This window comes from Tubulanus polymorphus, chromosome 4, assembly GCF_964204645.1.
Source record: "Tubulanus polymorphus chromosome 4, tnTubPoly1.2, whole genome shotgun sequence".
NCBI classification, from domain to species: Eukaryota; Metazoa; Nemertea; class Palaeonemertea; order Tubulaniformes; family Tubulanidae; genus Tubulanus; species Tubulanus polymorphus.
The window spans coordinates 17,839,339-17,860,930 of record NC_134028.1 but is presented as its reverse complement, the minus strand read 5'-3'; the positions used below and the strand labels follow the sequence as shown (position 1 = coordinate 17,860,930).

The window sequence follows — 21,592 nt, the reverse complement described above, 5'->3', positions numbered from 1 at the left end:
TGGAAATATTAATTCGCAAATATTTGGCCATCTAAAATTGATTTATGGTGCACCAGTGGTTATTTGATGCATAAAATGAGCGTAGGAATATGCCGACGAATTTCACGCAATACTTATTTGCATATAGAAAACCCGGAACAGGTGAAGTAATATTGTCTAGGATATAATCAATTTTCATTTGCCTGTTGTTGGGTATACGTGCATTTTGTCTGCATTTTGTCCTGACACTGACTGCATGTGAGACTCGATGATACTTAATGCGTGATTGAATCGGGCTTAGGGTTGTTGATGAACCTGTCGGTCAGGTTGCTGGCTCGGTATTGCGGCTTGTTCGTCGGGTCGATGATCCGCTGATGTAGCTGCCACTGAGAGTTTCTCTGATGGGGACCGATAATGCTTGACAATGGAGTTACTTATATATAACAGTGATATCTATATTTTGTTTTCTGATATATTTCGAACTTCATTAGATCATCTTATCCCTCCATTTCATCTGGCTGTGGTAAACTTCTTGGCCCATGGGCAGTTATTTGTGGGTTTTATATGCATGTTTATATGTTTCTAGGTTGTCTCAGATTCTGTCATTCTCAAGTACATTGTTAAGCACTGAATTGCAGTCCCTTGGATTACCTGACTTCCCCATCACAAATCTTCCTCTAATTGTGAAGATTCTTGTAAGTTATTGTTCGTTTCTTCTGATGATAGTTTATAATTCAGGGTTGAAACAGTATATAATGTATTTGCAGAATCTGACCCCGGATTACGCTGACAGTCAGATATTATCAAGAATATATCCTCATAAACTCCTGTTAAATCAGGAAGGAAGAACAGCGGTTCTAGAAATTATGAAGGTAAACATTTCATCAGATTGATGAGATCTTCAAGGAACAATATCATGTATTTTAAATCAGAGATGATTATTTTAGACGAGATTTCTACCTCTGAATTCGTTTTGATCATTTTAGCCGACTTAAATCCCAGTGGGCAATTGCGTTTACTTTTCGTCCGTCTGTTAGGAAACCAGTTATTTTGGGAAGTTTTAAAGTTTCAATGTAGTGTTTTGATATTTGGGTTACACATGTATCTACCCTAAAGTCTATTTATTTTTGGATTGTCCTCTATCTTTTTGGGATATTTCGCTTAATTTTCAGCATACATACCTCAAATAGGTCTTAATCGTGTTGTGCAGTCAAGATGAATTATCGTTTTTATATCCAGTTTGTACCGATTTGAAGGATTGATAAATATTCTCGAAAATTGAGTTTTATATCGGTGAAAACGGTTGCCATTTTCAGGCCAGCCGTAGGCTGAGCCTATTACCGTAAAAACCGGCGTTTAAGTCTACACGGCGTATAAGTCGAGGTCGATTTTTAGACCTACATTTAATGATTTTAACATATATCCGGCTTTTAAGTCGAGTCCCTTCTCTAAGAAGAATAATTACTTGTATCATTATATTGAATAGTTTGTTTTGATAACGATGTGCGCCTTCACACACGCGGCACGCGTCAGCCTGATTGCTGCTGTGTGTTAATCAATAGACTGTTACACACACACTCAGGTATAATACACTACCATACAGTGATACAGTAGTGTGAGTCACACGCTATATATAGCCTAATGTATTAAGCGCTGCTATGAGCGCGCTTATATGAATACATCGTTTTAAATGAAGCTGTATCAAAATGAAAGAAGTTTTTTTCATTAAATAACTTTACTTATCATGAATAATTATTCAAACTGTTATAGCAGTGAGAAGATGAACACTGTCTTTTTAGCCCACTTGGGACTTTAGTCCCAGCGGGCTATTGCGTTACATTTTCGTCCATCCGTCCGTCCGTAGACGGAAACCAGTTATTTTGGGAAGTTTTAAAGACGCTTCAGTGTAATGTCTTGATATTTGGGTTACACATGTATCTACCCTAGACACATCTTCAGCCCAAAAACTGGCCCTGTCAGATTCAAGATGGCCGACTGGCAGCCATTGTTGTTCGCTAAAATCAGCACTTTTTACACATTTTTGAACTTTTTATTTGTGATGGGTATTCTTTGGAAAGGGATGTTTTATACCTGAGACAGGTATTTTTCATCAGCCGATTATGACGCAATTGGCGGCCGTCTTGACACCAGTACTCATTCGTAAGTGGGAAAAAGTTCTTCCACATTATATCGATACCTAAGCGTATTTTGTTACCACAATCATTTAGAAAGTTGTAGCTCATAACGTTTTCTATGATTGTGGTGAGTTTCAAGGTCATTGGATTTTGTATATGGCCACCAGGGGGCATTGAATAATGCAATATCTTAGCATTTCTATATTATATTCGTACCTATGCATATTTTGTAACCACAATCAATTGGAAAGTTGTAGCTCATGACATCATCTATGATTGTTGCAAGTTTTAAGGATATTAGTTATTCTATATGGTCACCAGGGGGCGTTGAATAGTAGAATAACTTAATATTTCCTTATTATATTGGTAGGCCTACCTAGGCATATTTTGTTACCATGATCAATTGCAAAGTTGTAGTTCATGACATTTTCTATGATTGTGGTAAGTTTCGAGGTCATTGGGTTTTGAATATGGTCACCAGGGGGCGTTAAATAGTAGAATAGCTTAGTATTTCCATATTAAATTGGTAACGAGGCATATTTTATCACAATCAATTACAAAATCGTAGCTGCTGACATGCTCTATGATTGTTGGATATTGAAATTGTTAGATTGTTGAGCATTTGGAACCACTTCCCAAGTGGGCATGGTGTCCCTGGACCCAGCCTAGTTTGTCTGGTAGAATCAATATTTCTTGTGACCTGAAAATACTTAATAGAAAACTGTACTCGGCGTATAAGTCGAGGTCAATAATTTTGTGGTAAAATCAAGGGTAAAAAACTCGTCTTATACGCCGGTTTTTACAGTATACAAATTGAGCGAATTTAAATGACATGGTTTCCAGAGCAAAGGCTCTTTTACCGTGCAACTGAGCATATATTCATACAAATCATTCATAAAAGCATTATCCATTCTCCAAACTCTACGTAGCTTAATTTTGAAAGAGGGCCTGGTTAAAATTCATATGAGCTTTTTCGCGAATATCTGATCGCAAAAATTTTGGTTTTGAAAAGCCAATCAGAAAGCAGACTCCTCTATGATTGGCTTAGCTGCAGAAATCAGCAGGTGTTCACGTGAACCCGCGGTATCGTCTACTGTTTTACTTCCGGGTTTTATTGGTTTACCTTTGTCAGAAGTATGAGGTTGGCATTGAGCCAATTCATGTAAAATCTCGCTTTATTTTTTTATGTGAGCATTTTTTTCATTGGTTCTGGGGTTAAACGATGTATTATTGATGCGATTGAAGACATGACGAACCTCCGTCGATGACAGGGTCAACTTTGTTTAAATTCGACGAAAAACTGTTTTTGGCTGGAAAATTCTTAGCTCTTGCGTATAAAATTGCAATGACCTCGATCGGGGGCGTTGTCTCTACGAGCCAATGTGATTGGCGTTTTTTGGGATATACGGGGAATTCCGGCGCTACTAAAATAATCATGGGAAAGCCATTAATGGCGAACGTTTCATTGGACTGGTGCCGTATATGTGCGAATTTTAAATGCTCATTGCTGGTGAGAATATAATTATTTCACATATTGCCATAGGTATTGTTTCATTTTAATACCCGGTGATTGGAGATTGAGATTGAAGTGAAGCAAACGTTCACTACACAAGTCCTCCACTTGCGCAAGAGTGCTAAACATTAGACTGTTGCACACACCATGGACGTATAAACAAGTTAATACGTCCATGCACACACAAACACACGCTCATACTGACTACTATATGGTGATGCTGTAACGCTGCTTGGTGCGTGCTTGTTTGGTATGATAACTGGCTGAATAATCGTTGTAGCAGAAGATGAGCGCTGTGTTTTCTGTTTGATAGAATTTGTAATGAATTGTAATTTCTCGTGACCTGAAAATACTAAGCAGCAAACTATAGGTCGAGGTCTGAATATTGTAGTGGTAAATTCCAGGATTTAAAACGATCTAATACTACGCCCCGGTGTTTTAGCTTCCGCGGCCATACATTGGAAGTGGTTTCGTTCCCAAGACTCAATATTCAGCCACCCTCTGATATGTGACGTCATATGAATTTTATTTGAATATTTTTTTTTTAAATATGAAATAGTTTCCCAGCCGCGCCTGCCTGTACCTTACGAAATTTTGGACGTAGACCATAAACAAATGTTTATCTTTGGTCTTATTTGACTACAAAATAATACTGTAAGAAAGATATAAATATAAACTTCTAGAACTTTGAAGTCACGAATCAATAAGATTTTTCAAGCAATGCCCTTACTCCAAACAACCTCTAGGTTTCAAGGTAAACCACACTTTGCCCATGGGCAATTTATTTTAAGATCCCAAATTGTATTTCAAGATCGATTTCTGTGAAAGCTTTAGTTGATTTGGTTTTTGGGAGGAATATTTTTATTAGCACTACAGAAAATATCGTTGACCATTGTGCAAAGTCTGGGAAAAATAGCTTTTTCTTAAATCGGATAGATGACCATGATATGCTAATTAGCCATGTGCTCAAACTACAAATTCAATCAAATTTTATTCCGCAAAAAATATCAAATCCAATTCAATTTACTTTCTGAACAACTAAAAACATCAAATCCAATTCAATTATGTTTTATTGAGCAAATTTGAGAAAATTCAATTCTATTCCGCATTAAAATCAATAAGACCAAGAGAAAAGATTTATCTGAGGTATTTGTTGCCAGATCCAGTCGCTGTCTGTGCTACTTTTGTATTCTACGATTGTATTGTGTAAATTATTAGGTATTGACTCTGAGCTGGGAGTGTATTTTGACAAATTTAACCCACAGAATGCATCATCATTTGCCATTTTAAGAATAGCTGACAGGCTGGCCATGGTGCCCCTTGGGGCTCTTGTGTTTGTTTATTTCTTTATGCAAATGAGCAGTGTGTACCATATGATCAATTACCTTTTTCATGGGGAAGATACATTGCCCGCACGTGTTTCTCTACGCGGGCACAGCCGTAATGCTTGTGCTATAATAGGCTTAAATCATTTCCAAACTGCATTGACGCGTGTGACAGTTGTTGGAAAGTCTTTATTTTCTTGTATAAAACCCAAGTAAACAAGTAAATTAAACTAATTTTTGATTGGTCTTTTGGCAACAAGAAGCGGCTCTACCCCTTTTTGAACTCACATTTTTTACACATTTTCAGCGACGTTGAAAATTTTGTATGAATGATTCTGAAGTAAATGTGATTTATCGTCATTAATTGAATTAATTTGTATGGGTTTTTGCATCAGCAATCCATTTTGGAGCCTGAGTAGTTTGATCACTGCGACACAGTGATGAGATTAGTGCGTGTCGATACCAACATTAAGTACATTCCCATAAGCAATATACTGACATATAATCTACTGACATATACCTACACTTGATTCATCAAACAGTCAATTGAGGAGGTAGGCTTATTTAGCTTTAATAGCTTTTAATTCTATTGTGATACTTATTAAAAACCATGTCAGTCGAGAAAGTTTATTGCGCCTGTAACCTAAGGTGCATCTGATTCTTTTTTTTCGGTCCAGATGATTAATGACAAAACTGAGTAAATTCTCAGTAAGTTTGTACCATATTGTACCGCGTCATGAATTTTAAGCTTTTTCTGTAAGGTTTAGTTGTTTGTGTCATTCTCTCTCTGGATCTATTGAAATTATGAACATTGTTGAGTCTAAACTTCCCCTCATCAATCTTTTGTGGGTATCAAGAATGTCATTTTGATAAGAGACATTCAAAAGTTGACACTGACCAAGATCGAGTCAATTTCAAAAATTTTTTTTTCCTTGGTCTATTTACATCCATTTAGATATTGATGCCTTCTTGAGACAATTCACCCCAATCATTACTGATCTTACACAACAAATTTGCAGCTCATGTATGGGGTAAATAGTCTCTTTGGTCGGCTGTCAAATGTTGTATTTCAGTGCCAAAAAGTCGTCTCCTTGCCTCTACAATGTTCCATCCTCCCCCGGTAGGGATTCGAACCTGATGGCATCGAGATTGTCAATGTGCGAAACCCTGCCACACTAGACCGAGCATGCAGCTACACGCAGAGCTTAGATGATGTCATCGTCAGCCAATCAGATATCCTGTTCTATTTAAGCCTGGGTTTTCCCATTTATAGTTCTTCTGTGAAATTTATCTCAGCGATTATACAACAAGCAATCTGATTAGTGCCGCAAGTTTTCGTGCAGCAAAGCTGCGCATGCACCTGTACATACTGCGGCAGGGGTTCATGTCGTGGCTGAGTGTAGCGATGCCATCAGGTTCGAATCCCTGTCGTGGGAGGATGACAAGGTTCCAATCAAACCCTCCACATTTTCCTGCCTGAGGCACTTGCATTGTTCACGCCTTCAGCTCCCAAAATCTTATTTTTACCCTTTAACCATGCATGTTATCATCCCTATGAATTCAAATAATTTGAATCGTTGATTTTTGTAGAAGTTTGAGCTTTTGCCGCCCTCTGGCAGGAAACCACTGGACCGTGTGATAAGAATGACCAATGATGATCCAGATTTACAGCAGAAGATTTCAACTCTATTGATTAATGATAACAAGTATGAATTAACGGTGAGAAATAGGTTTACTGATGTGATTGAGGACTCGTTGAAATTCTCAATACAGTTCCACAGTTGTCAGTTAAATTTCGGTCATAGAGTTAGAATCAATCAATTTGCGATGTTTAAACCCTTTCAGGACTGGCCATATACCCAGCCACCAAAGAGGTACTGTACCCACCGAGGGCAACGTAGTGGCCAAACATTTTGGTGGCAAAGAAATTAATTTTTAGACCAGCCGTAGGCTGAGCCTATTACTATACGAATGGAGCGGATTTAAATGACATGGTTTCCAGAGCAAAGGCTCTGACTGTGCAACTGAGGATATATTCATACAAATCATTCATTAGAGCATTATCCATTCTCCAACCCCTATGAGGCTTAATTTTGAAAAAGGGCCTCGTTAAAATTTATATGAGCTTTTTCGCGAAAATCTGAACGCAAAAATATCTGTTTTAAAAAGCCAATAAGAAAGCAAAGACTCCTCTGTGATTTGCTTAGCCGCTGAGATCACCAGGTGTTCACATGAACCCGCGGGTTCACTTTCGGGTTTACTTCCAGGTTTTATTTTAAGATCTAAAATTGCATTTCAAGATCAACTTCTGTGAAATCTTTAGTTGACTTGGTTGATATTAGTTTACTAAATGGTGCCGACTGATTAGTGTTGCACATCTCCGCTGAATCTGTAGCATCTAATGCTATGAATCTTATATCAAAAGGACTTACAGTTGTAGGGTCATAATTTCTGGTGGTATAGATATCTGGTGTATCTTATTTGGGCCTTGGGGGCTAATTTCCATACGATTTTGGGAATTTCTAGAGTGACATGTGACATCATTTTCGGGTGGAGGCGGACTGCAGGGCACCCATCTGAGTGACATTTAAACATGTACATATACGCGCTGTAAAAAGATCCTTGTACCAGTAGGCCTACATTGTGTCGCACGAGTCTGAAACTGCAAGTATATTCTATGTAGATGCAATCGCATATCGTCCCTTAAGCCTGTAATCATACTTTAAGGGAAAATATAGTTTCCATGCGCTTGAGCACATGACTATTTACTTTCAAAGCTGATTCTCACGGTCCCCACAGGCACCTTGTTGGTCTTTTATTTCACTACAGAAGATATCATTGACAAGGCCACCCCAAAATAATGGTCTGTTTGCCGTAACCCGACCGACCCGACTTCAAAGGTACCGAGTGAAAACTCTTTCTGGGATTCATTGAAAAAATTTTTATTTTTGATAAAAACGGCCGACTGACTGACCCACTGCTGATGTATGAGCTACGTATGTTTGAAGTCATCGTGTGAAAACATGCCTTGACACGTGGCCTAGTTTTCCACGAAACTGGCTGTGTTCAAATAAGCTGCCATTCATTCTAAAAGTGACTTTATTAAAGCTGGTAATGTAAGCGCGCATATATTCAATACAAATTTCCCATGCACAATGAAGATTTGCAATATTGTTTCCATGCAAAAAAAAGGTGATAAATTGAGTCGGTGTAACGGCAAACAGTCAATTATTTTGGGATGGCCAAATTATGCAAAGTCCGGGAAAATAGCTTCTTCTCAAATCGGATGAATGACCTTGATATGCTAATCAGCCATGTGCTCAAACTGCAAATTCCATAAAATTTTATTCTGCAAAAAATATCAAATCCAATTCACCCTTACGTTATTGCACAAATTTAACGTCAAATCCAATTCAATTTTGTTTTATCGAGCAAATTTCAGAAAATTCAATTCTATTCCACTTAAATCGATAAGACCAAGCGAAAAGATTTATCGGAGGTATTTGTTCCTGCCAGCTCCAGTCGCTGTCTGTGCTACTTGATTGTATGATTGTATTGTGTAAATTATTGGTATTGACTCTGAGCTGGGAGTGAATTTTGACAAATATAACCCACAGAATGCATCATTTGCCATTATATGAAAAGCTGACAGGCTGGCCATAGTGACCCTTGGCTCTTGTGCATCACGTGACCTAATTAGCATAATTTGTATAAAATATAGGCCTAATTCAGATATCCTACCAATTGCTAAATGAAGCCTGCTTTTCTATTCTAGTATGTTCTAATGATTATCTGAGAATTTGATGGTAAAATTCCCATGGATTTAAAGATTATGGCTGTGTTAGTGTAGCAAGGTAGTCCGCACAATAAGAGAAATATATTAACCCTTTAAATGCCACTCGGTGAGCTAAAATCATATCCCAGAAGTCCAGCCGAATTAGAGTGTGCAAGCCTAACAGTTAGTGGTCGCAGTAAAAGCCATCTACAGCAAAAACCGTTAAAAATCATGCATTACAAGTTATGTTTATTTGATTTAGAATTAAATCTAATCTTGGAGTTTCATCATTGGGGTCTAAATCACTGTCATCTGAATCATTGGGGTTATGATCAGATTCAGAATCATTAGCGGAATCATAATTTATATCCGATTCAGCATCACTATCCTCCGGATTATCTTCAGCATCCTCAGCATCAGTACCCGATTGATTTCCGGGTTCAAAATCACCGTCTGATTCTCCGGAATGTTCAGATAAATCACTCACTTCAGTATCACTGTCCATTCTAGTGATTGAATAAACTAACAAAATTGTCTAAATTTACTTGAAGAATTGTTCAAAATCGCCAAAAGTACCTCACAACATCATCATTTTACTCGAAAAGTTGAATAGTAACGTATATTTTTAAAACCGGAAATGAATTCCCTAGACAAAATTGAGTTGTTATGTACCGGCTGTAATAAATTTCTACGGATTTTGCGGGTGGTGATGATGTCGGAAAAGACCCGTGATGCTACGGACGCTTACGGGCGCTACGGACGTCTATCGTCACGGGCGCTTTCGGGCGCTTCGGATTTTATAGGGTTAATTGATATTGATCCACTAAATGTATTTCGAAACTACTGTTTGTACAAAGTAACTGAATTACTCAGAAGGTTTGGCGATAGATGGTGCATGGGTATTATGAAAATTCTCTACAAAAATGCAAGTCACCGTTGACCGTGTACTACGTAGTGAAGCTGTGGTACGAAAGTCACCGGTGACCGTGTACCACACAACGAAAGGATTTACTCGACCAAAACCCGTAGAACTGAATACTGACTTACGCCTCTAAACTTGTTATTTCAACATGAAACAGTGAATCAAGCATGTTGTAGTTTTTAACTTTACCCTACCGGGTTTATGCATGCATGCAAGCCAATCTTGCTATCATAGGGATTAATTACTTACTTGGTAAGGCAATAACTTCGTTTCTACTTCTTAAGGCTGTGATATTCTGACAAGTTTCATGCACTAATAATGTTTCTTAAGTTCTTTTCGTTTTGCTATATTTTTCACATATTTGTTACATAGGGCCTATTCCTTTTATTTATTCATCGGTTACCATGTGCATGCCTCGTTTTAAAAGGTTTATACTTCATGTTCCTAAATAATTTGTATTCATGCATGTCAAAAGCAGGGAAACTTCTGACATTTTTGACAGCGATAGAGGTACATGTTTATGGAAGGAGTTACGACTAATAGTGGGGTTTCAATGTATTAATCTCGATTCAAGATGCCAATGCCTTTGAGGCACATTGTCTAGCAGAGGACAAAAGGCCATGCATGTATTCAAACTGAAATCAGCTCATAGACCCTACCATATAATGAATGATGATATTGGAAAACGAAAACATACGGGCTGAATGATCCTTTATAAATATTTTGGTTATGTTATTTCTTGTTTTATGTCTTCAGGTAAAAAGTGGAACCTTAGAGAAATCAGCGTCGAAAGAACACTTCGTGAGAACAGAATATCATGATAATTTGTTAACAGAAATGATTCAGTCTCATTCTGTGCATGATTTCTGTGTGATTGGACCAAAGGTAAATCTCTCATAGATAGGTTTAACTCTTGTTATATTTTTACCTTCATGACTATGACTATTATAAGATGGCAGTGAGTCGATGACGTCATTTTCGTGTTGCCACTTATAACTTGTTGGTGGGAGTTCAGAGGAAGATTTGTCAAACGAATAAATGCTTTAATCTTATTAATGCAGAGTGTGAAATTTCGCTTTTTAAAATTATTTCCCCAAATTATTAGAAAATGCCGATAGTAAGACCGTGGGAAAGTTTTTATCGTTGAATGGGCGAATCACGGCGGCAGAGTGCACATGTGATAAGGCGGAAATAGTAGTTCCATGTTAAATGATTAGACAGTCGGAGGTGATTTATTAACTTTTTTCAATTATAGTGCTGCTATTTTCCCAATCAAATTGCTAGATTTCGATCGTTTCTCATAAGTCAACACTTGTAATTCAAGTGTGATTTTGATGTGTGTAGAGATACATCGTGACTAGCGTATTGAATGGCGGCGCCATGTTTAAGCTGTGCGTCGATCGTTGAATAATGGAATTATAGGGTGGAATTATCTTGATTGTATCCATACAAAGTTTATCAAAGGTTAGTGTCATCAAATGGTCCATTACAATCCCTCTCATTTATGTAGAGAGTAGCTCTTAACCAAAATCGTGGTCTGTTTCGTGTAATCGTTGGCCTACGTGACTGACCTTGCTTGAGCGTTCGCTGCTGGTGCGCAGCTTCAAAGTTATGAATAAAGTATTATATAACTGATTGTAAATGACATACAACAAATAAACCTTTAAAGAAAGGTACCTAGTGTCTGACATTCTACTGAAAAACTCCGGATTGATTCACCGCATAGTTTTTTCATATTGAGCATTTTAGTATATGAATCAATTAAGATGATTGACAGACGCGGGTGCAGTTGTATCAGCTGTTGAAGACATTCGATGTAACCAATAATTTTAACCACGTGTGCGATGAAAACAGGGACATCAAACTAAGAAGCACTGAATTTTTTAATTACATGTGATTTGAATAGGCATATGTGCTGGTTTTTCAAAAAGTCGAATCTTAATTGACTGCCATTGCATAGGCCTAAGCCAGACCCTTTGGAATTGAATTGAATTCGACACAGTAATTCACCTGTAATTTGCGATGAATCTTTTTGAAAATTAGCTTGAAGATTGGGTCTGACGAGATGTCCACCCCTATTGTAAAAAAATGTCATTGGTGATCAATATGGCTGCCATTGGAGTGGCCATCTTGAATTTCTTGTTTGCCCGATGCAGCCCGCAATTCTTGATGGATTTCCACAAAATTTGGTGTGAGGATCAAGGTACCGTATTTTCCGGTGTATAAGTCGAGTTTTTAAGACCAAAAATCATGTCCAAAAAACGTAGATCGACTTATACACCGGCTGCACTTTTGATATCGTTTTAAACTGACGATGTTTAGAGTTCAAGGTCGCCATGATGAAATGGAATATCAATTTATGTTAGGCTACACTCATATACCAATTAGAATTTAGGATGTTGATAAAAATAGTTTCTTATAGTTGGAAATATTTAAAAATTAACTAATGTTAAAAATCAAAAGAGAAAGAAAACCGCGTATATTCATTGTACAGTGTTTATATAAGCCGCGATGCTGTGGCAGCGTGCCAATAATCAATACACAGTCAGTCTAATAATAGACTACAGGCGCGTGGCATTCAACATATACACTATACATTCAACACGTGGATACAAACAATGAGCACTAATCCGGTAATTTAATATTAGAAACAACAGATTCCAATGATTTAATAATGCAGTTAGTGGTAAAGACTCTCTCAACTACTATGAGAATGACATCGGCACTGTTTTCAATGTGACATATGAAAAAGCAACTCGACTTATACACCGACTATAGCCCTAGCACAACTTTTTAAACTGAAAATTTGACCTCGACTTATACACCGGGTCGACTTGTACACCGGAAAATACGGTAGGTAAGCTGTCCATGCCTTTAGTATATGGAGGTCATCGGCTTTCAAATATGGCTGCCAGGTCAGCCATCTTGAATTTCTAGCACGAAACGGCCTGCAATTCTTGATGCATTTTCAAGATGCTAGGTCTAAGAATTTTAGTAGGTGAAATGTCTACCCTTATTGAAAATTGAGTTCAAGTATGGCCACCAGGGTTGCCATCCATCTTGGATTTCTTTTCAGCACGATGCCTACACCAATTCTTGATGCATTTTTTCATGTAGTGTGATCTTTGGGGCAGCTAAAATGGGCTTGTCTTTTCATGTAAGGATATATTAACAGAAAATGAACATTATCGCCACATAGCCTATACCATCTTAACTATTTTAAAAACTTGTTACATCATTACAATGTAAATCTTTCTGTAAAACTTAGAATACTAAATCATTCTTCTTCTACTGTGTCATGAAGGTATAAGGCCCGCTGGCCTCTTGTTTGGGGATCTGTGTCCATCTTTGGGTGTGTTCCTTTTCAATTTGGCCATCCATCCTCCTAGTCTGTGGGACTCTCTGGCTAGTATGTTTTGTAGGGAATGTATATGAGGGGAATAATTAATTTTTAGTATGAAAATTTGCATTCCCAAGTATACTTACTAGCAAAACATACTTTTTAGTCCCTCACGCCTCCCCGCTCGTTGCGTAATAGTAACCTAAAAATTATATGAGCGTACTTCCGGTGGCGCCACCGGCTGGTGGTAGTAGGCCAAGTTGAATTTCAGGTGGTTATACCAGCAAGCTAAGGTTATTGGCTAGTATGTTTTGCAGGTAAGTATACTCGGGAATACAAATTTTCATACTAAAAATTGTAATTTTTTACTATCATCAAAAGTTAAGATTTTAGGTACGATCACTATCAAAACTAGTTTGTTTTGAATGTTGGTAGGTCTGCTGAAAACTGGCCCGTCAAAATGAAGATAGATGTCTGGCAGCCATTTTTGTTGGCGGAATCCACACTTTGCAGATTCCTATTTGAATTCAGGTTGCTGAAGTTTAAACTGGGGCCATCAGGGGGCCGCATTGGAAAACGATGTTAGCGTGATAGAGCCTTCATTTCTCGATGAATTATTTGTTTTACCTTTGTTTGCGATATGAATTTGGCATGAAGCCAATTCATGTAAAATCGCGGTACATTTTTTTAATGTGAGCATTTGTTTCATTGGTTCTCTGCTTAAACAACGTATAATCGATACGATTGAAGACATGGCGAACCTCCGTCGATGACATGGTCAACTTTGTTAAAATTCTACGAAAAACTTTCTGTGGCGGGAAAATTCTTAGGTCCTGCGCATGAAATTGCAATTACGGGGAATTCCGGCGCTACTAGAATAATTATGGGAAAGCCATAGAATGGCAAACATTTCACTGGACTAGGTGCTGTATATGTGCAAATCTCAAATGCTCATTGCTGGTGAGAATGTAATTATTTCACATATCCGCCATAGGTCATGTTAGATTTTGAAACCAGGTGATTGTTTTGATTGACATTGAAGTGTTAGTGAACATTCACTTACACAAGGCCTCCACGTGCGCAGAGTGCTAATCATTAGACTGTTGCACACACAAACACACGCTCGTACAGTACACTACTATATGGTGATGCTGTAGCGCTGCTTGGCGTGTGCACGTTTGACACGAAAAAAGGCTGAATAATCATAGCAGAAGATGAGCGCTGTGTTTTCTGTTGATTTAATTTGTAAGAAATTGTAATTTCTTGTGACCTGAAAATACTAAGCAGCAAACTATAGGTATAGGTCGAGGATTTAAAACGATCTAATACGCCGATTTCTAAACTGTACCGGTATTTTAGCTTCCACGGCCATACATAGGAAGAGGTTTCCAGGACTCAATATTCAGCACCCTCTGATATGTGACATCATATGAATTTTCATATTGTGAAAAATATTTTTTTGAAAATATACAATACTTTCCCTGCTGCACCATACCCTATGAAATGTTGTATGTGGACTGTAAACAAATGTGTATCTTTGGTCTTATTTGACTACAAAGTAATTCTTAGATAAAAGATAAAATACAATATAAACTTATAGAACTTTGAAGTCACGAATTAAAAAGATTTTTCAAGCAATGCCCTTATGGTAATAGGTACATTCTTAGTTAAATTCATGGTCCTTGTAATTTAAATTATTCCCTACAGGGGCAGCATTGGAGCCTTCATTTCTCAAGACATTTTTTATTAACTTGGTACACAGGTAGGAAATGGTCTGAGGTACATGCCTATTTAGATTCAGGTTGCTTTTGTATGAAGTGTGGCCACCAGGGAGCCCTTGAAAATTAATGTAAATTGGTAAATATCTAAAACATGGTACTCGGTTTCGACATAGTATGAGTTCATTCCTATAAACCAGATAGCGTTACCCGATTGTTAGCTGCGGAATTGGTCTTACAAGCGGGGGCATCAGAGGCGTACCGACTCATCTAGTTCTGCTATGAGCTGAGTCATGGGGAAAAACCCATTAACATGTTTAATATCATCATAGTTGAACCTGCTTTATTACAGTGGCGTATGTGCCAAGATTTCACAGATTTTTGTGCTCAAAAGTAAAATGTACTCAGTTGATCCTACTGGTCCCATGGTCCTTTATCAAAGTTTTCGAGGGAAAATTTGAAAACAATTGCATCAATTAATTTGATCATATATATTTGCATCCCCTCAATGCCCCATCAACATAAGAAATAAGGTCCATTGGATAATGCTTGCTCCCCAGTGATATTTTTTTGCCCAAAAATGAAAACTTTGGCTTGAATTTCAAGACGTGTAGCTTCCTAATGGTTTGCCATTTTTCATTGAAATTCGTGATTGGGTATACTTTGTGGCAGGATCTTATAGATATTCAATAAGAAAATAAAGAACAATATTTAGAGGCCCATGGGCCTTGTGAAGTATAAGCGTCAAAGTATTTTGCGCAAATAATCACAGGATTTTGTTCTTGATATTTCTTGTCCACTCAATGTGCAAAGCACTGGATATGTACAGTTTAAAGAAGGCTCTTAGACAAAAATTTTTGAACTCTCTTGCAGAAGAGGCCTAGATGTGCGTACACAATCGGCAGTTCGCATTAGTGGCCTAAAAAGCACTGCGAACCGTACAAGCCTTCATTTTGTCTGTTTTCCCAAATTCCTCTATGTTGTATACATATGTGAAATGCGGAAAAACCTAGTGCCGGGTATGTGTGATCGCAGCTATATCTGTGTTTCAGACATCTGCTTGGGCCGTGGCCGGTACTGAGGCCTTGTTTCTGAAATATAGAGGACTTCAGTAGCGATGATGAACTTAACTGAGTTAGACTTTATTTCTTGGGTTTTCAGGGTTGTGGTAAAACTGCTATAGTTAATGAATTCGCTCGTCTACTCAGTTATGACCTTGAACCTATGATGCTCTATGAAGATATGACGGCACGTGATTTATTGCAACAAAGAATGACATTAGAGAACGGTGATACCATGTGGAGACCATCGCCATTGGTTACCGCAGCTATAGAGGGACGTATAGCAGTGTTAGATGGGCTACATAGAATCAACCCAGGAACGCTATCAGTATTAAACAGGTTAGGCCAGTGTGGCTGCTGAGAAAAATCACCAATGGTTTAGATATCAAATGAATTAATGATAAATGTATTTTTTGTCAGGTTGATACACGATCGAGAATTAACCTTGTTTGACGGAACAAGACTTACCAGTCATGATCGATACGAGAAAATAAAACAGGACACTTATCTAACCGATCAACAGCTAAGAAACAAGTAAGAAAAATATATAAAACATCTCTGAAAATGTCAAATACTTTTGTCAGTTACGTGAAACAATTTTAGAGTGTTTGTTTTGAATGATGGTGAATGGTATATAGCTTCAGAATCATATTAATTTTGATGCTAATTATTTGCAAGATTGCTGGCCATATCGGATCTTAAAGTCTTCCCGATCGGATTCAAGATGTCCAACTGGCAACCATTGTTGCTCACCAAAATCTGCACTTATTATATGTACATTTCTTTAAGGGGAATTTTGAATATGCTTTGATCTATGTCCATGTTTCATATGTATATGTATCCCCTAGGGCCCATCATCATTAGCAAATTTTGGTCAATCAGACACAAGATATTGTTCAAATTTACAGAAAAATGGTTTTTCTCCTCACAACATTTTTAATCCAAATTTCTCGCCTCACTCGTACCCTCATTATATAAACCCTTGTAAGCTTGTTTTTCTTGGCTTGTTACTTCCACTCGCTCACTCCTGATTATTCCTTTCATGTTCTTGGCTTTTGTTTTGGTTGATCAGCCCTTAGTTCTGGCTTTGTCTTTAAATTACCTTGACTCATATGATATTTATCCTTACCGGTAATTGGCTTTCATTGTTCTGTGTTTTTTTCAAGTCAAATTACTTTAATCTTAATCCTTTAATCTTTATCCCATTGTTTGATGCTTGTATAAATATTTCGTTATTAGGGTTTTCTGTGACATCACAGAAAACCCTATTGATATTCGCGTGTTAATTATCACTATTTGACAACTTCGTCAAAACTGCAAAGGCTTTCTTACCTTACCGCTGTTTACCGCATGTTACCGCGAGTTACAATCCATTTCATTTCATTAAGCTCACTTCGATCTACAGATACTGCATGGGAATTTTAATGAATCAACGTTGAAAAGCACTGTCAGGCCATAAACATCGAAAATTGAGCCCCATTCAATGAGGCGACATGATTTTCTGAGTCGTCATCCCGATATCCACCGCAGGCTGCTCGTCACTTCCATTATCGATTCAAGTATAAATAAACAGATTTATTGCTGCAAGACTTCATCACTTTCAGCTGCGGTCTTCAAAAAGTAATTTTAACAATTACATATTTTCTTCATCGCTACACTTTACCGATCCACAGGATATTCACTACTCTAAATATTATAAGCACTGTCGAGCTGTAAAGATCAACGAATCACCGTGTGTCATTCCATGGGTCCGCTGCGAGTTCTCCCTGCCATGAGATTCAAATAAAATACAAATAAATTTATAACTCCAGTGATTTGGTCGCGGGCTTCAAACAGTTAGTCCAACAATATTCTAATTTCATTTACCAAATTTGGCGGATATTTTCTACGATGAATCATTTAAGTGCCGGCGCCAGCCATAGATCTAGACTAAACACGCCAAACAGATGCAGCGGCGAAAAGCTGTAGTGTTGACGAGGTATCAAAATAAATGAATTTAATACTAACAGTATCCTGCCTTTGGAATCCTGCAGTAAAAATTTCAAAAATAATGAACTGATTAACCTCTAGCATGTTTTCCGGTGGTGTTCCGAGTTTGGCAGCTGAACTTATAAATGTTTGTATCGCTTGGCAGGTGTGACTATTCTACCCAGAGTCACGTATTGTTTGAGAAGAATATCCATGATAAAGCTTTCTGAACTATTGTAACTTAGCCGATCAGTACTTTTATAGTAGAACGGCCAGCGTGTATTCATTTCACCTGTATAATCTGGTCTGTCGAGCCTCGTTGCTCCTGTTATTTAGTTTCCATATCCATGAGACTAAAAAATGCAAATAGTTGGCTCCAACTTACCTGTCCCTTAGAAGTTTAGATAAATACGTTTCCTTGTTCGCGTGTATATGACAAAAGCATTTTTCTTTGCTTTTTTCATATGTTACTTAGCTACTAATTGATTTAGTTTCGAAATTTATCAATCAATCTAGTTCTAGTTTGAAATATGCCAAAATATTTTTATATGGATGCATCTTTGAATAGTTGTAGAAGAAATATCCTTTATTGGTGCCTGGAGGCTAGGCATAGGTAAAAATGCCTGTAAATTACTTGCATGACAGAGTGTGTGCTGGAAATTTCAGAAATTGTTTTCTATTACCTAGGTGTAAGAATATAGACAATAGCCAATTTTGGAGCCTTATTCTAATTTCATTTAAAATTCTTAAAATCATCCAAATAGGCATTGGCTTGTTGATCTTGATATGCCTCTTTGAACTGGAAGTGTTTGTTTAAGTTACTGCCTTTTCGCTGTGTCTTGTGAGTTGTACTAGTAATGTACTTATTCTAATTGTTGTCATATATTGTTGGCTTGCAATAATAAAACGTGTATCTAATCATACTTATCATGTCCGTACTATCATACTATTGCTCCATGGATCACTAATCATGATGTTTATCCCTGGCTCATATATGTGCAATATATGTTTTGGGGGATTTCAATAGCAAACATAATTTATGCTATAAGCATGATATTACAAGTACGCCTGGCAGGCAGCTTAAGGATGTAAATGATGGCTGTAATATGACACAATTGATACATGAACCTACCAGGGTAACAGGAAATAGTAAATCGTGCATTGATCACGTTTTTACAGATTCACCAGGTAATGTAAATTGTGCTATTGTCTCAGAACCGATTGGAAATTCAGACCATTGAAATTCAGCGTATCAGTTGTGTCCCTTCAAATTCGTATTAGTAGAAAAGAGTCGTATAATAAACGAATCTGGAATTATGAGTCATGTAATTTTGATAGACTAACAGAAAATTTCAATCTAGTGGACTGGAATGATATATTAAATATAAGTGACCCTGATTATATGGTGACCGAATTCTCAAACAAACTAATGGATGTTTATAAAAATTCTATTCCGAACCGTTTTGTTACTATTAGAAATACTTCAAAACCATGGTTTAATGATAAGATTAGAAGTGAAATAAATCGTAGAAATAGGTATTATCGAAAGCATAAGAAAACTGGTAACCCTCATTATTGTAAATCGCCTGATTGCTGAACAAAGAGAGAACCATAATAATAAATTACTAAATGGCCACGGAAGTACATCATCATTAAAACGTAATTACTGGGTAATTATTAGAAAACTAGTGGGTGATAAATTTGATTGTGGTATACCAACTCTTTGATCAAGAATCAAATAAAGAATGTACCTCGAGTTTCGAAAAAGCTAATTTATTACTGAATTCGGTGACAAAAAAATATCATTTTGTACCTCGTAATAAAATATCATAATGTACCTCGAGTTTCGAAAAAGCTAATTTATTACTGAATTCGGTGACAAAAAAATATCACAACGTCAAAAACTTAATGATTTTCCTGATTTCCCAGACCGATGTGTAAATAATGTTACAATTAACTTAACGTCTCCGGATTTTATCTCCAAATTGATACAACAGTTACCTATTAATAAAGCCTGTGGTCCGGATGGTATAACAAACAGAATGTTTGAAGCTTCAAAAAGGGTTGCTTTTACCCCCTTTCTTGTAGATACAAGACACGATGCCTAATTTCCACTTTTCTGGGAATGATTCTTTACTAAGTAGGTTATTAAATAGCTCAAAAATCAGAGGTGAAACTTAAAGATGAAATTGGATGGTTCAAAATCAGAGACAGTGGAACGGTTTAGTAGAAGAAGATACAAGTATCAACTCCGCTGTATGTTTATGGTACTCTAGTCAATCAGGTGCCCACTGCCAGTATCCCAACTCTTTTGATGCAGTCTGTGTTGAGGTTTGGTGTTGAACTTGGGTATAAAACAGTATTCCACATCAAACAACTGTGGAACAGATGTGCAGATAACTGTTGTCAGTGATAATAAATCAATTGAAACCATCCTGAGGATGGTTTTGATGCTACAACACAAGAGGGAGCTCACATAGCGGGGATGATAATCTTTCGACCATGGACAGATTTCCGACTTATTATTCCATTTTCTTCATTCCTGAGATCAGTGTAAATTGCATCAAGCGCTCTAATCATCTCAATCATGTGCGTCACATTGGAGCGCTCCTTACGATGGTTTTCGGCGGTAGTTAGCACAACTGTGGAGTCGGAGAAACCAATATGGTGTCTCATTCGAAAGGCGGCTCCCTCTAATTCAGGCCCAAACCATTAACATTTTGATCAAAAGAAAGTAAGTTTTTTGGCTAAATAGTTACTGATTTTTATTCCCCAAAAAACTAACTTTTTTGAAATATTTTCTGACTTTTTCAATATGGGCCGTTTTCATCCCTGACATAGACAGCATCCATCCCACATTTTCTAGTGAACGCTGTCAAGTTAATGCTGCTGATTGTTAAGCTGGTGGAACCCCTGCTGACTACAGTAGCCATATTGTAACTTCATTTGATCGAATCCCTAAACCGCTCCCTGCATATAAGCAGATACGTTATCAGGAGTGCAGCACAGACGTGATAACGTTGAATCTCTAATAGTATGACTGATAGAGTAAATACAAACCACGCTACATCATTCTGGTTAATAGAGCTTGGGATCTCTTACCGGATGCAATTGCCAACTTAAGACATTGCATCAACAGTTCATTCTTTCCACTATTTAGAAACAATTGTATGGCAGAAAATAAAGTGTTACGAATGAACAAACTCCGTTTTGTAGACGGCAATGGTGACCCAACTTGATTTAAAAACGTGTTAATGGAAAATCACTTACTTTCATCTCCATATATTTTTCCATATATGTGGGAAATTCTTTTGCCACTGAATTCTTGGACTCGGGAACCCATTGCAGTGGATTGAGAACAGCGCTGAAAGCTGACTTCAGCCATGTTTCTCAATAGTGCAAATTGCATGTGGCCTGGTTGATTGGAAAATTGCCCACTGTCCATGGAAATTCTACCCATTCCAAGAGACTGAGATAAATCATCTAGATGGAATAAATGTAATGAGAAACGTCCTGGCCACCATCGGTGAGCAGAAGAACAATATTTTGTCTGTCTTTACTAGAGAAAAAGACTTTTTTTTAAATCCCTGAGTTCAGGAAATTCGTGGAAAGGGAGAGCGCTGAGCAGACAGAACCAGCTATGTAAATACGATGAGGTTCTGTTTGCACTTCGACCACAGCCAAACGATGTCTCTCTGTTTTCTAACTACATGGACAAATTTCTCAAAGCCACGATCACTGTATTAATGATCACCGTCTATGACGTCATGCAGATTCTTGTAAAATGGATCTTCTCATTTTCATAGTAACCTCAAATTGTCACTTCATTCACATAAAACATTAGAAACAGCTGAAA

At 37.4% G+C, this 21,592-nt stretch overlaps 1 protein-coding gene across 5 annotated transcripts in view; it reads left to right on the top strand.

Annotated features, from left to right (window-relative positions):
* The window catches only part of LOC141904732 (von Willebrand factor A domain-containing protein 8-like), a 200,922-nt gene that overhangs the window by 23,847 nt on the left and 155,483 nt on the right, over positions 1 to 21,592 (top strand). For all 5 annotated transcript variants that reach the window (XR_012619186.1, XR_012619187.1, XM_074793379.1 and 2 more), the window contains exons 9-14: positions 566 to 674; positions 747 to 851; positions 6,543 to 6,671; positions 10,406 to 10,534; positions 15,869 to 16,107; positions 16,189 to 16,302. Coding sequence is in view for 3 of the 5 variants with exons in the window: in XM_074793379.1 (XP_074649480.1) it covers positions 566 to 674; positions 747 to 851; positions 6,543 to 6,671; positions 10,406 to 10,534; positions 15,869 to 16,107; positions 16,189 to 16,302 (825 nt within the window). In the remaining 2 variants the exon portion in view is untranslated. The remainder of the gene's footprint in view (positions 1 to 565; positions 675 to 746; positions 852 to 6,542; positions 6,672 to 10,405; positions 10,535 to 15,868; positions 16,108 to 16,188; positions 16,303 to 21,592) is intronic.